The sequence below is a fragment of the Oryctolagus cuniculus genome, chromosome X (assembly GCF_964237555.1).
Source record: "Oryctolagus cuniculus chromosome X, mOryCun1.1, whole genome shotgun sequence".
Classification (NCBI taxonomy): domain Eukaryota; kingdom Metazoa; phylum Chordata; class Mammalia; order Lagomorpha; family Leporidae; genus Oryctolagus; species Oryctolagus cuniculus.
In genome coordinates, this window is record NC_091453.1 from 95,336,916 (window position 1) to 95,349,276 (window position 12,361).

The 12,361-nt window shown below is 38.5% G+C and overlaps 1 protein-coding gene across 3 annotated transcripts in view; it reads right to left on the bottom strand.

Annotated features, from left to right (window-relative positions):
• The window catches only part of DIAPH2 (diaphanous related formin 2), a 938,294-nt gene that overhangs the window by 196,902 nt on the left and 729,031 nt on the right, over window positions 1-12,361 (bottom strand). For all 3 annotated transcript variants that reach the window (XM_051827762.2, XM_051827761.2, XM_051827763.2), the window contains one exon: window positions 1,719-1,854. In XM_051827762.2, coding sequence (XP_051683722.1) covers window positions 1,719-1,854 — 136 coding nt within the window. The remainder of the gene's footprint in view (window positions 1-1,718; window positions 1,855-12,361) is intronic.

Sequence of the window (12,361 nt, forward strand, 5' to 3'; positions counted from 1 at the left end):
TCTAGTGTTAATCTAGTGTTAATATTTCCCTTGGGTGATCTTGGGCTAGATCATAAACTTTTTTTAAATTTTTTTTTAAATTTTATTTGACAGAGTTAGACAGTGAAAGAGAGAGACAGAGAGAAAGGTCTTTCTTCCGTTGGTTCACTCCCCAAATGGCCGCTACGGCCAGTGCTACACTGATCTGAAGCCAGGAGCCAGGTGCTTCCTCCTGGTCTCCCATGCGGGTGCAGGGCCCAAGCACTTGGGCCATTCTCCGCTGCCCTCCTAGGCCACAGCAGAGAGCTGGACTGGAAGAGGAGTGACCGGGACTAGAACCCGGCACCCATATAGGATGCCGGTGCTGCAGGCGGAGGATTAACCAAGTGAGCCATGGCACCTGCCCCTAGATCATAAACTTTTTAAGAATTATTTATTTATTTGAATGGTACAGCATGAGGGGTGAGGAGAGGTCTTCCATCCACTGGCTCACTCTCCAAATGCCTACAACAGCCAGGGCTGGGCCAGGTTGTAGCCAGGAGCCAGAAACTCTATCTGGGTCTCCTACATGGTTGGAAGGGGCCCAAGCACTTTGGCCTGCATCTGCTGTCTTCCCAGGTGCTTTAGCATGAAACTGGATTAGAAATGGAGGAGCCAAGACTCAAACTGGCACTCGAATAAGAGATACTGGCTGTGGAAGCCATGGCATAACCCGCTGAGCCAGAATTCTGGAGCCACAATTCCTGTCTCGATCATTAATTTTTATGAGCCTCAGTTTCCTATCTTTAAAATGAGATAACAATAGTATTTACCTCATAAAGATATTGTGATGATTGTCTTAACACATGCAAAAGTCTTAGCATAGTGCTTGGCATATGAACATACTTCAAAAAGTTAGTGGGAAAATTGTATTAAAGTTTTTACATAGTATATATTGTCCACATGCAGTATCTTCTTGTGGTAGACAGTATTAAGTGTTTACAATTTTTATTATTATCTCTAGTAACAGATGGTATATATTTGCCATATCACCTTGTATCTTGTTCAATTTGTTTTGCTTTGTTTTTAGACTCTGTAACCCTTAGGTGGCAAAGGCTGTAGTTTTCCACTCCTACATTTTTGGAACTCAAATACCTGGTACAAATACCCAACCAAACCAAATGAAACCAAAACACTCACTTACAGTATACATTCTTGCTCATCAAGAAAACAACCGGTTTTATACTCATTCTATATGGATGGTACCAACATTCTGTAACGAGGCTCATAGCAGAACAAGATGCATTCCCTATATTTTTCAACCTTGTTACTACTGCTGTCAATATCTATTACAACTAGAAAATTTCAAGCACCCAGGAAGAATGTTGTTACTGCATTGTCAACAAAGTGAAATTAAAATCCAAGGCTCATTTGTCTCCCCGTACCAATTTTTACTTTCCATCTCACTCTCTTCTTCCCTCACCACTCCCTCAATCAGAAAATAATACCAAATGGTAAAATAAATGAAAAAGACAACTTCAAAAACCTGTAACCTTGCATTGGAGATCAAAATTCCTGAGTGCTCAGGGTAGTCTGATAAGAAATATAGATAGCATCTCGAAGAACTTCGATACAAGTAACTAAGATTATTACGCATTTTCTATCAAGAACACAATTATTTACTCTATAGTCCAAACATAAATGAGTGCAATTATTTTATATTTTATCCATGTTTTTAAAGATTGGAAATACTCTCATACCTTTGTTTATATCAATGAGTTGCTTCTTTTTCTTCTGGCGTTCTAATTTCTCTTGTTCAGCTTTCTCTTTTGCAAGCTTTGCCCTCCTAGTTTTCTCTTCCATTTCTCTTCTCTTATTGTTTTCTTTCACTGCCTCCTGTACATATAAACAAAGTTGAATAAAACTCCTTTCATTACTTTTATAATTGAAAATTCTCATGGTTTTAAAATAATGTAAGTATGCAGAGATGGGAGAGTATTAGAGCAGCCTCAAGGTGCATGTATATACATTTGAGAGAAACAAATAATTAATCTTAGGACACCTCTTCTTGAAAAAAATATACAAGCACTTCACTCTATACTTGCCATTACTTGGGAGGCTAGAAAATGAGGGACATTAATGTTGCAGATTCAACAATAAACATACTTTCTGCATTCTTGACATATGAAATAGTACTGATACACAAGAAAAAGCTTAGCATGGAAATATGGCATAGCAAGAATTTTACTACTTCATTGTACATTTTTTTTGTTATCAGCAAAATGGAGATTAAAAAAAAAACTACCTCAGGATTTTTGTGAAGAAAATTGGGATTCACACATAAAGTGTTTAGAGCAGAACCTGACATATTATAATCAAGAAATTTCAGTCTATGATTATAAAGGTGGTGGCTGTAGTGCTAGTGGTAATGATTGCATCTAATGATACAGGGCATGGAAACAATCAGCAGTCTCACCAGAAAAGAAATACTTGCAAGTTCAGTCGCTTTTTATGTGCTAAGATATTTAGAAACGTTGAAACATATTCTAAGCTATTGTCTGTTTTATTTTGGATAGATTACCTGTGAAACTGCAGTGATTGAGTATATTCTAGTAGATGGTGTTAGAGAAAGTTAAAGTGATCAGCTAGGAAAATACTATCAACTTACTTTTAGTTCAGACACGTCACTTAAAGAGAGACATATCAACTGTAAGCTCCTTCCATCAACTTGTTCTTATTGTATTTTGCTACTATGATTGATTAGATATATTTTATAGCATGCACAAGATATTTCACAAAAAAACCTATTTTTGCCTCAGAAACTCTAAAGAAAAAGACTCAATAACAAAATATATAAGGCTTTGCCTGGAGGAGTCTATACTGAAATATTTTTTTTGTTCATGTTAAAAGACAAAATAGTTTAAAATAGCCCTGAAAACATTTCCCAAAATCTCCTGTCTTGCAATAATTGATTTTCTCCTATAAAATCTAAAGGATTTTACCTTCATTGGCCCTTACCCACCTTCTGCTGCCCATGTTAGGCTAATACATTAAGTTTTAGGCTAAGATCATAAAACTATCTGACTTCTGCAAAATCACTGTTATCACTTAAACTGGGAAACAACAATCCTGATTTTAGAGCAAGGTTTCTTAACTTCAGCACTACTGTCATTTTGGGCTGGGTAAGTCTTTTTTGTGGGGGCTGGCCTATGCATTATAGGACACTCAGGGATACCCCTAACTCTACCCACTACAACCAGTTGCAACCCTTCCCAGTTTTAACAACCAACAATGTCTCCAGAGATTGCCAAATGTCATGTGGAGGGCAAAATTCACCCCAGGTTGAGAAATACTGATTTGGGGGGGGTACATAAATGTATTATCTACAAAAATAAAACCATACCTACTTTGTTGAACCAGACTTCCTTTTATAGGTATGGAAATTGAGTTCTGAATGAATTTAAATACTTGCCGAAGGTCACATATTTATGCAATTGCAATTTTGGAAAGAGAATTCGTTTATTTTCCCTCCTAGTTTAGTGTTGGTTTTATTATTCAAGGAATAAAAGACAATGTGGCTCTGGCATAAGCAACCAAAGATAAAATAGGCAAATAAGACTTCATCCAAATTTAAAAATTTTGTTCATGAAAAGACACTGGCAAGAAAGTGAATACACAATCCACAGAGTAAGTATTTAAAATCATATATGTCACAAGAATATATAGAAAATATTTACAGCTTAACAAAGAAGAGACAAATAACCCAATTAAAATGGGCCAAGGGGTGCTGGCACAGCAGGTTAAGCAGTTGCTTGGGAGTCTTGCATCCCGTATCTGAGTGCCTGGCATCCGGTCCCACCTCCACTTGTGATCTAGCATTTCTGCTGATGCACACCATGGGAGGCAGCAGATGATGGTCCACGTACTTGGGTTCCTGTGACCCCCATGGGAGACCTGAATGGAATTCCTGGCTCTTCATTTCAGCCTGTCCAAGCCACTGTTGTTGCAGGCATTTGGGGAGCAAACCAACAGATGGAGAATCTCTTTCTGTTGCTCTGCCATTCAAATAAATGAAAATAAAAAAAAAATGGGCAAAGGAATTGAGCAGACATTTTCCCAAAGATGATATACATATGGACAATAGGACATGAAAAGTTGTGCAACATCATTAAGTACTAGGGAAATGCAAATCAAAACTGTAATAAAGTATCACCTCACACCTCTAGGAAGGCAATCGACATCATTATCACCATTACCATCAGATAATAACAAACAAAAATGTGTAGAAATTGGAGTTTTTGTGCACTGCTGGTGTGAACATTAAATGGTGACCATTTGGAAAACAGTCTGCCAGTCCTACAAAATGCTAAACATAGAGTTACCATGTGACCCCACAATTCCACTTCTAGGTATATACCCAAGGGAAAAGAAAATCCATGTGCATACGAAGACTTGTACAAGAATGTTCACAGCAGCCTTATTCCTAATAGCTAAATAGTAAACCCGAACATGCATCAACTGACAAATGAATGAAGAGATTCAGTATATATGCACACAGCTGAATAGTATGTAGCCATAAAGAATGAAGTACTGGTATATGCTAAAGCATAGATAGAGCTTAAAAATATTATGCTGCGTGAAAGAAGTCAGACACAAAAGATCACATAGTATAAGATTCCATTGATATATAATGTCCAGAATAAGCAAATCCATAACAATAGGAAATAGGTTATTGGTTTGTAAGGGAATGAGGAGTGTGAAGGAAGAGGAATGGAAATACTTACTTATGGACATGAGGTTTCTTTTGAAGGTAATGAAAATGTTCTGGAATTAGACAGTGGTGATAACTGCACAACCTTGTGAATATGCTAAAAACCACTGAATTGTATACATTAAAATGGTGAATTTTATCATAGGTAAATTCTATATTGATAAAAATTAATAAAAAAGCAGATATCTGAGAAAGGCACAGTTGAAATAAAATTGTAGGTCAGGAAAAAAACCAAGACCATGTAAAAAGGCATCATATATTCAGACCCTGGGAGTAATAAGCTGTATGATATTGGTAAGTAACATGAGAGGAGGCAGCAGTAGAAGAGAGAAAGGTAGTTAATGCTTGTGTATATTTTGTTACTGCTCCAACCTCTTACAGTCACCAACATCTTGTTGGACTTTTTTTTTAAAGATTTATTTATTTATTTGAAAGGTAAAGTGGCAAAGAATGAGAGACAGGGAGGGAGAGGGAGAGAGAGTGAGAGCAAGAGAGAGCTATAAAGAGAGAGAATCTTTCCTTTGCTATTTCACTCCCCCAAATGCCTGCAACAGCTAGGGGTAGGCCAGGTGGAAATGAGGAGCCAGGAATTCCATCTGGGTGTGCCATATGAGTGGTAAGGGCCCAAGAAAGTGGGTCATCATCCACTGCCTCCTGAGAGCATCAGCAGGAAGCTGTATTGGAATCACGGAGTGGCCGGGACTCAAAATAGGCACTCAGATACGGAATGTGGCCATCCCAAGTGGTGATTTAACCCACTGGGCTACGTCACTCACCCCTGACAACTTGCATTTGTATATCTTCCTATTCTGATAATAACAGCTACCCTTTACTGAAAATTTATTAAGTGCCATGTGTTTTAACTATATAATTTTTAATCTGCGTAAAGAAATCTACAAAGTAGATATTTTTGGTTCTGATTTTACACAGGATGAAACTAGGGTTCACGTAGGGTAAGTGACATGCCCAAGGCTACATAGCTACTTAAGTACCAGAGTCATCTAGGCTTTTTTTGGGTCTGTATCCATGTTCAGTTACACTGCTATGATGTCTCTCAGGTAGACTGCCAGATAAAATACAAGATACTCACTGAAATTTGAATTTCAGATATACCATGGATGCTTTTGTTGATATAAGTATGTTCTATACAATAAGAGGGCATATTTATAAAACAATGCATGTAGGATTTGGGGTACTCTGATACTAAAACAAATTTACTGCTTATCTGAAATTCAACTTTAATTGGGCATCCTATAATAAATTTGATAAATTTGGCAATCCTATTCCCATGCCTGTATTACTTTTTTTTTTTTAAATTATTTATTTTCATTTTCTTTGAAAGGCAGGGAGACAGAGAAACAGAGTTCTTGCATCTGTTGTTTTTCTCCACAAATGTCCACAAAATCCGGGGCTGGGCCAGGACAAAGCCAGGAGCCCAGAACTCAATCCAGGTCTCCCATGTGGAAGGAAGGCAGTGGCCCAACTAAGTGAACCGTCATCTGTTGCCAGCAGGAAGCTGGATCAGAATCATAGTAGTTGGGACTGGAACACAGGCACTCCAGAAAGGATGCAGGCATCCCAAGCAGCGACTTGACCGCTATGCTTTAATTCCTTGTAAACATCCTTTGGCTGACTAAGATCATTTAGTACAAACAGTAGACAAAATCACCAGAAAAAACTGTCCAAATACAAACTATATTTTGAAAGTACAAGGGTTGATAGAGGTTACTGATTGGCATTATGCTGTCCAAGTACTTGCATCATGATATTTCTGTAGCATTTTCCATATATTTATTTATTATCTCTTGAAAATATAGTAAAATTTTAAAACATAGTTTATATAAAATCAAAACTAATACAATATGGGGTAGAAGAAGATAATATAGTAATTATATCAAAGAAACTCAAATGCAGACATCTTGCATCCATAAATAGATTAAATTCCTGTATATGAGAGAGAAGCTTGTAACAGGCACTACTAGAACAACAAGAACGTAATCTAGTAAAGGATCAAAGAGACTATGAAATAGGTCTATCAGTTTACATCTTAAATATTTCAGGAATTGACTTAACTACAAAACAATCACGCAATTTGTAATGGCATGTGTAATCCTAAAGAGGCCAAAAGAGAAGAGGAAAATAATTTCGGTAGTTTGGCATTAATGAAGAAAAATGAAAGCATCTATAAGAGCATCTATTTTTCAAGCAACAGATTGTGCAGTTAAGATTCTGGTCCTGACGCTGCTAGCTCTGTTTTTATGAAAAGGCCTCATGCTGAAGAGCAGTCCTATTCCTCTTGGCATTTTTGGTCTTTGGCTCTGGCTTTGGGAAATTAGAGATGGGGAACACGTGCTTGTTTAATTCACTCTCCTTGAGAAAAACTTATAAGAGAGAGGAAAATCATCATGATGGTTTTATATCAAGAATCTTTAGTTGTACAAGAGTGAAAGATAAGAAATTTCAGGACATTGTTTAACTCGCCTAAAAAATGTAAAAGCTGGTAAGGAGAGAATTCTTTTGAGGGATGGGATGTATTCTTATCATTTCAATTCTTGCAAAATGAAGAAGACCAAATTATTAAGAGAATAAAAGCAACACGAGCAAATTTAAGGTCAGGTTTTAAAAATCTTTTAAATAACTGAGATGAACAATATACATTTCTAGTCTCACTAAACATTTTAAAACACTAACTCATGGGTACTTAGATACCATTCTCAAGTAAGGATCAATCATTATTTCTCAGGTTTGACAATACCAATTAGATTATTTCATTGTATAGGACAGTGTTTTGTTAAAAAGATGCTAATTGAAAAAGGGTTTTCCATGGCCTTGTCTAAAAATGATCAGTCAGTGAATCCAGGGGGCTTCCATAGCCTTGGCAGCTCATGACAAGAGCCTAGGGTGATTACTGACGTCATAAACAAGAGTGTCAATTTGTTAAGTCAACAACAGGAGTCACTGTGCACTTACTCCTCATGTAGGATCTTTGTCCTAAGTGTGCTGTACATTGAGTTTTAATGCTATAACTAGTACTCAAACAGTATTTTTCACTTTATGTTTCTGTGTGGGAGCAAACTGTTGAAATCTTTACTTAATGTATGCTAAACTGATCTTCTGTATATAAAGAGAATCGAAAATGAATCTTGACATGAATGGAAGGGGAGAGGGAGTGGATAAGGGGAGGGTTGCGGGTTGGAGGGACGTTATGGGGGGGAAGTCATTGTAATCAATATTCTGTACTTTGGAAATTTATATTCATTAAATAAAAGTTAAAAAATAAATAAATATCTCAAACTGTTAAAAAAATAAATAAAATGGGACAATTTGAAAAAAAAGGGTTTTGCTAAGTAACCTCATAAAAGATGAGAAACATATTTACAGAAAAAAGCCTCAGTTACACTGGCATAGTTTTCAAGAGTTTGTAAAATGTACAAAAGGAGCAAAACATAGCAGAAAATGTGTCTAGGATTTACTACAAAATATCCACCAACCTATTTTAAATCTCTCATTGAAATCTCTATTGCTGTGCTGAAAAATGTGAATAAATTAAAAATCTTATTTCCCTTGCTGTGCATAATTAACAAATGAGACCCATGGACTAAAAATGTCATATGCAAAAAGCAAAATTAAAAAAAAAAGCTCATCTAAACGCTTGGACCTCTTATTCCAATTAAGCTTTATGGAATGGATGAAACTGGTTCAAAAGATTCTGAGAAGCTCAGATATCAGCCTCACGAATGTTAGGTCTACATGAACCTTGTCCTGCTATGTGAAAACAAATACTGCTTTCATCACAATAAATATTTCTGACTTCCATCGTCTCCAATGGCTCGCAAGTCCATTGATGACTGCAGAAGCATTTCACATGTATTGCAACCTCACTGAAAGCTGTAGGTATGTTTCAGGGCAGAGAGATGAAACAATTAGAAGGATGGATCCTGGAGTCTGACGAATTTGGTCTCATATCCAAGCTCCATAACTTATTGTTAAAATTCCATGACCCTGAACAAGTTACTTATCTCTTTTGAGTTTTGCTTTCCACATCTGCAAAGTGGAGATAACTGCTACTTAAATCACAGGGGTCGGGGCCGGCGCTGTGGTGCAGTGGGTTAACGCCCTGGCCTGAAGCACCAGCATCCTATATAGGCGCGGGTTCAAGACCCAGCCTGCTTCTGATTCAGCTTTCTGCTGTGGCCTGGGAAAGCAGTAGAAGATGGCTGAAGTCCTTGGGCCCCTGCACCCGCGTGGGAGACCCAGAGGAAGCTCCTGGCTCGGCGCGGTTCCAGCCGGCCAATTGGGGAGCGAACCATCAGATGGAAAATCTCTCTCTCTCTCTCTTTGTAACTCTGACTTTCAAATAAATAAATAAATAAATCTTTTAAAATAAAATCACAGGGTTCTCAAACAGAGTAAATGAAATAATGCTTATATAAAACATTTAAGACAATTCCTGGTACAGAAAAAATGCTCATTACATAGTAGCTGTTCTTACTGTTTACAAATATGATAGATACAGCTCAGAGTTTGAAAAGGAAGAATTTGGGCATTGACATACAAATGTCTCTTCTTGAAAGTTATGAGAATGTGATCTAGGACTGCATATATACCATCTTGATAATGTCTAACCTCACAAGCACACTGCATAGGATCTTTAACTGTATCATTATTTTCATCTAAGGTAATTTAAAAAATCCTATATATAGGATTAAGTGTCAAAGGGATTACATAAATAAGACCAGTGTCTGCAAATAATAATTGATAGAATTAAAAGGAGAGAATGATCCTGCATGGGAAGTGGATACACAGCAGACTTATAGAATGCCAAGTGCCCTGGACAGCACTCTGGCCTCAGAACCAGCCCTTAAGGCATTCGGATCTGGCTAAAAAGCTCATGAGAGTACTTCAGGCATGGAAAGCCAAGACACTGTGGCAAAAAAAAAAAACAAAAAACAAAAAAAAAAACAAAAACAAACAAACAAACAAAAAAAAAACAAAACACCCTAAATGAAAGATCTCTGTGAGATCCCAGTGGAAAGAACGGGCCATCAGAGGAGGAGGTGCCTTTCTCTGAAGGGAGGAGAGAACTTCCACTTTGACTATGGCCTTGACAAAATAATGTCAGAGTTTGTGAACTCAAAAGGCTTCCATGGCTGGTGCCACAGCTCACTAGGCTAATCCTCTGCCTGCAGCGTCAGCAACCCGGGTTCTAGTCCCTGTCGGGGCGCCTGATTCTGTCCCAGTTGCTCCTCTTCCAGGCCAGCTCTCTGCTGTGGCCTGGGAGCGCAGTGGAGGATGGCCCAAGTCCTTGGGCCCTGCACCCACATGGGAGACCAGGAGAAGCACCTGGCTCCTGGCTTGGGATCAGCGTGGTGCGCAGGCTGCTGCGCACCGGCCGAGGCGGCCATTAGGGGGTGAACCAACAGCATAGGAAGACCTTTCTCTCTGTCTCTCTGTCTACTCTGCCTGTCCATAAAAAAAAAAAAAGTTTTTGTTCTTTTTTAAAAATAAACCCCTGATCTAGAATCTTATGCCCAGAAAAAATAATGGGAAAGTGGCCCATTTATTTTGTTTATTTTAAGTCAGGACCCATAAACCAACTGTTCTAGATAGAACAGTATACCCTAGTGAACACAGGATGGATGGCCATGAGGAGCTGAGCGATCCGGTTTAACTCCTAGTTCCATCCAGCAACTACAATGCTTTATCTCCTTGGGGCATTTACTTAATTACACCAAGTCTCCTTTCTTGATCTGCAAAACACCTGGACTTCACAATGTTGGCTTGTGATTTCATTAAAAAGTGCCTATAAAAATACTAAGCACTGTATTTAGCACATTTGGCATTCAATGAACATTGGTGGTTATTATTATTACACATTTGGGCAATACTAAGATCTCATGCATTTTATGACCTCTTTTCTATTTCCTCCAACACAGGAGCATGCTCACATTGCACACGGGGAAAAGGGAAAATTCTTTTTGCTATGGAAATCTTGCAATATCAGGTAAAAATATGAAGAAAAAAATACACACACCCTCTCTCTTACAACTTTGAACAGACAACAGAATGTCTTCCTGAGCCATGAGAAAGAACACAGAGGTAGAATGAAAATCAGGAAGTTGGGAGGATAGTCTTGCTGTAAAGATCCCATTTTACGGGGCCGGCATTGTGGTATAGTGGGTAAAGCCAGCGCCTGTGATGCCAGCATCCCATTTGGATGCTGGTTCATGTCCCGGGTGCTCCACTTCTTCTTCTTCTTCTTTCTTTTTTTTTTTTTTTTTAAGATTTACTTGTTTATTTGAAAGGCTGAGTTACAAAGGGAGAGAGAGAGAGAGAGACAGAGAGAGAGACAGACAGAGAGATCTTCCATCCGCGGGATCACACCCCAAATGGCTGCAATGCCTGGAGGTAGGCCGATCAGAAGTCAGGAGTTTCCTCTGGTTCCCCTACACGGGTGCAGGGGTCCAAGCACTTGGGCCGTCTTCAGCAGTTTTCCCAGGCACATTAGCAGGGAGCTGGATTGGAAGTGGAGCAGCCAGGACTTGAACCGCTACCAATATGGGATGCCGGCACTGCAGACGGCAGCCTAACCCATTACACCACAGTGTCAGCCCATGGGTGCTCTACTTCGGATCCAGCTCCCTGCTAATGTACCTGGGAAAGCAGCAGAAGATGGCCCATGTGCTTGGGTCCTTGCCTCCCACGTGGGAGACCCTAATGAAGCTCCTGGCTCCTGGCTTTGGCCTGGCCATTGTGGCCACTTGGGGAGTGAAGCAGCAGATGGAAGATCTCTCTCCCTCTGTTTCTCCCTCTCTTTCTGTAGCTCTTTTAAATAAATAAATAAATCTTCAAAAAAAAAAAAAGGGTAGCATTTTTGACTAAGAAATAAAGATCATAGAATAATTTTCTATTTGGAATAATAAATTCAAATATAATTTCCCTCAAGCCTCAACATCTTATTGGACTGTAGCATACATTGAAGAAGAAGATTTTTTTTTTTAGGGGAGAAGGTAGTTGATTGGGAGGTATTTATTATTATTATTACCAACATCTGGAGTTAGTTCTATCCTCCTCCTGAGACAATGGAGGGCATAGCCCAAGAAAAGGCCAACTGATTTGTAAGTCAAGTTTGCTTTTATTTCTAGTGAACATTTGTCCCAGAATGGGGGAATCATTACTCTGCTAAAAGGTTTACAGAGCATCCAGGAGAATTAGCCCAAACTCAGTCCTCTACCCCAAGCCTTATTAAGCTTTCATATACTTTCCCCATCTCTTCACTCATAGGAGGATATTAGTTCTGCTGGAAAACCTTCACTGAGGAATTCCGAACAGGAGATAAGATGAATGCTATAAATTTTTGCTTGTTGGTGAAGTTCTCCTTATATTCCCAGCATACAAAACAGGTAGCAAAATGGAAAGGCTGTCCAGACCAGTAAACTAAGGTTACAGCAGCAGTGTCCTTTTTCTGTGCTAAAGATGTCCTCATCATGACAGTGAAAAGAAAAGGGAATTCTATATATGATGGCTTTTCATCATTTTGGAAAAGTTTTCTTAAAATTCTCCTCTTTTAGGGGTCTTCAAAGAGTTAAATAACATATTCTTTGCTTGAATTGTTCTAGCTAGTAATAACAC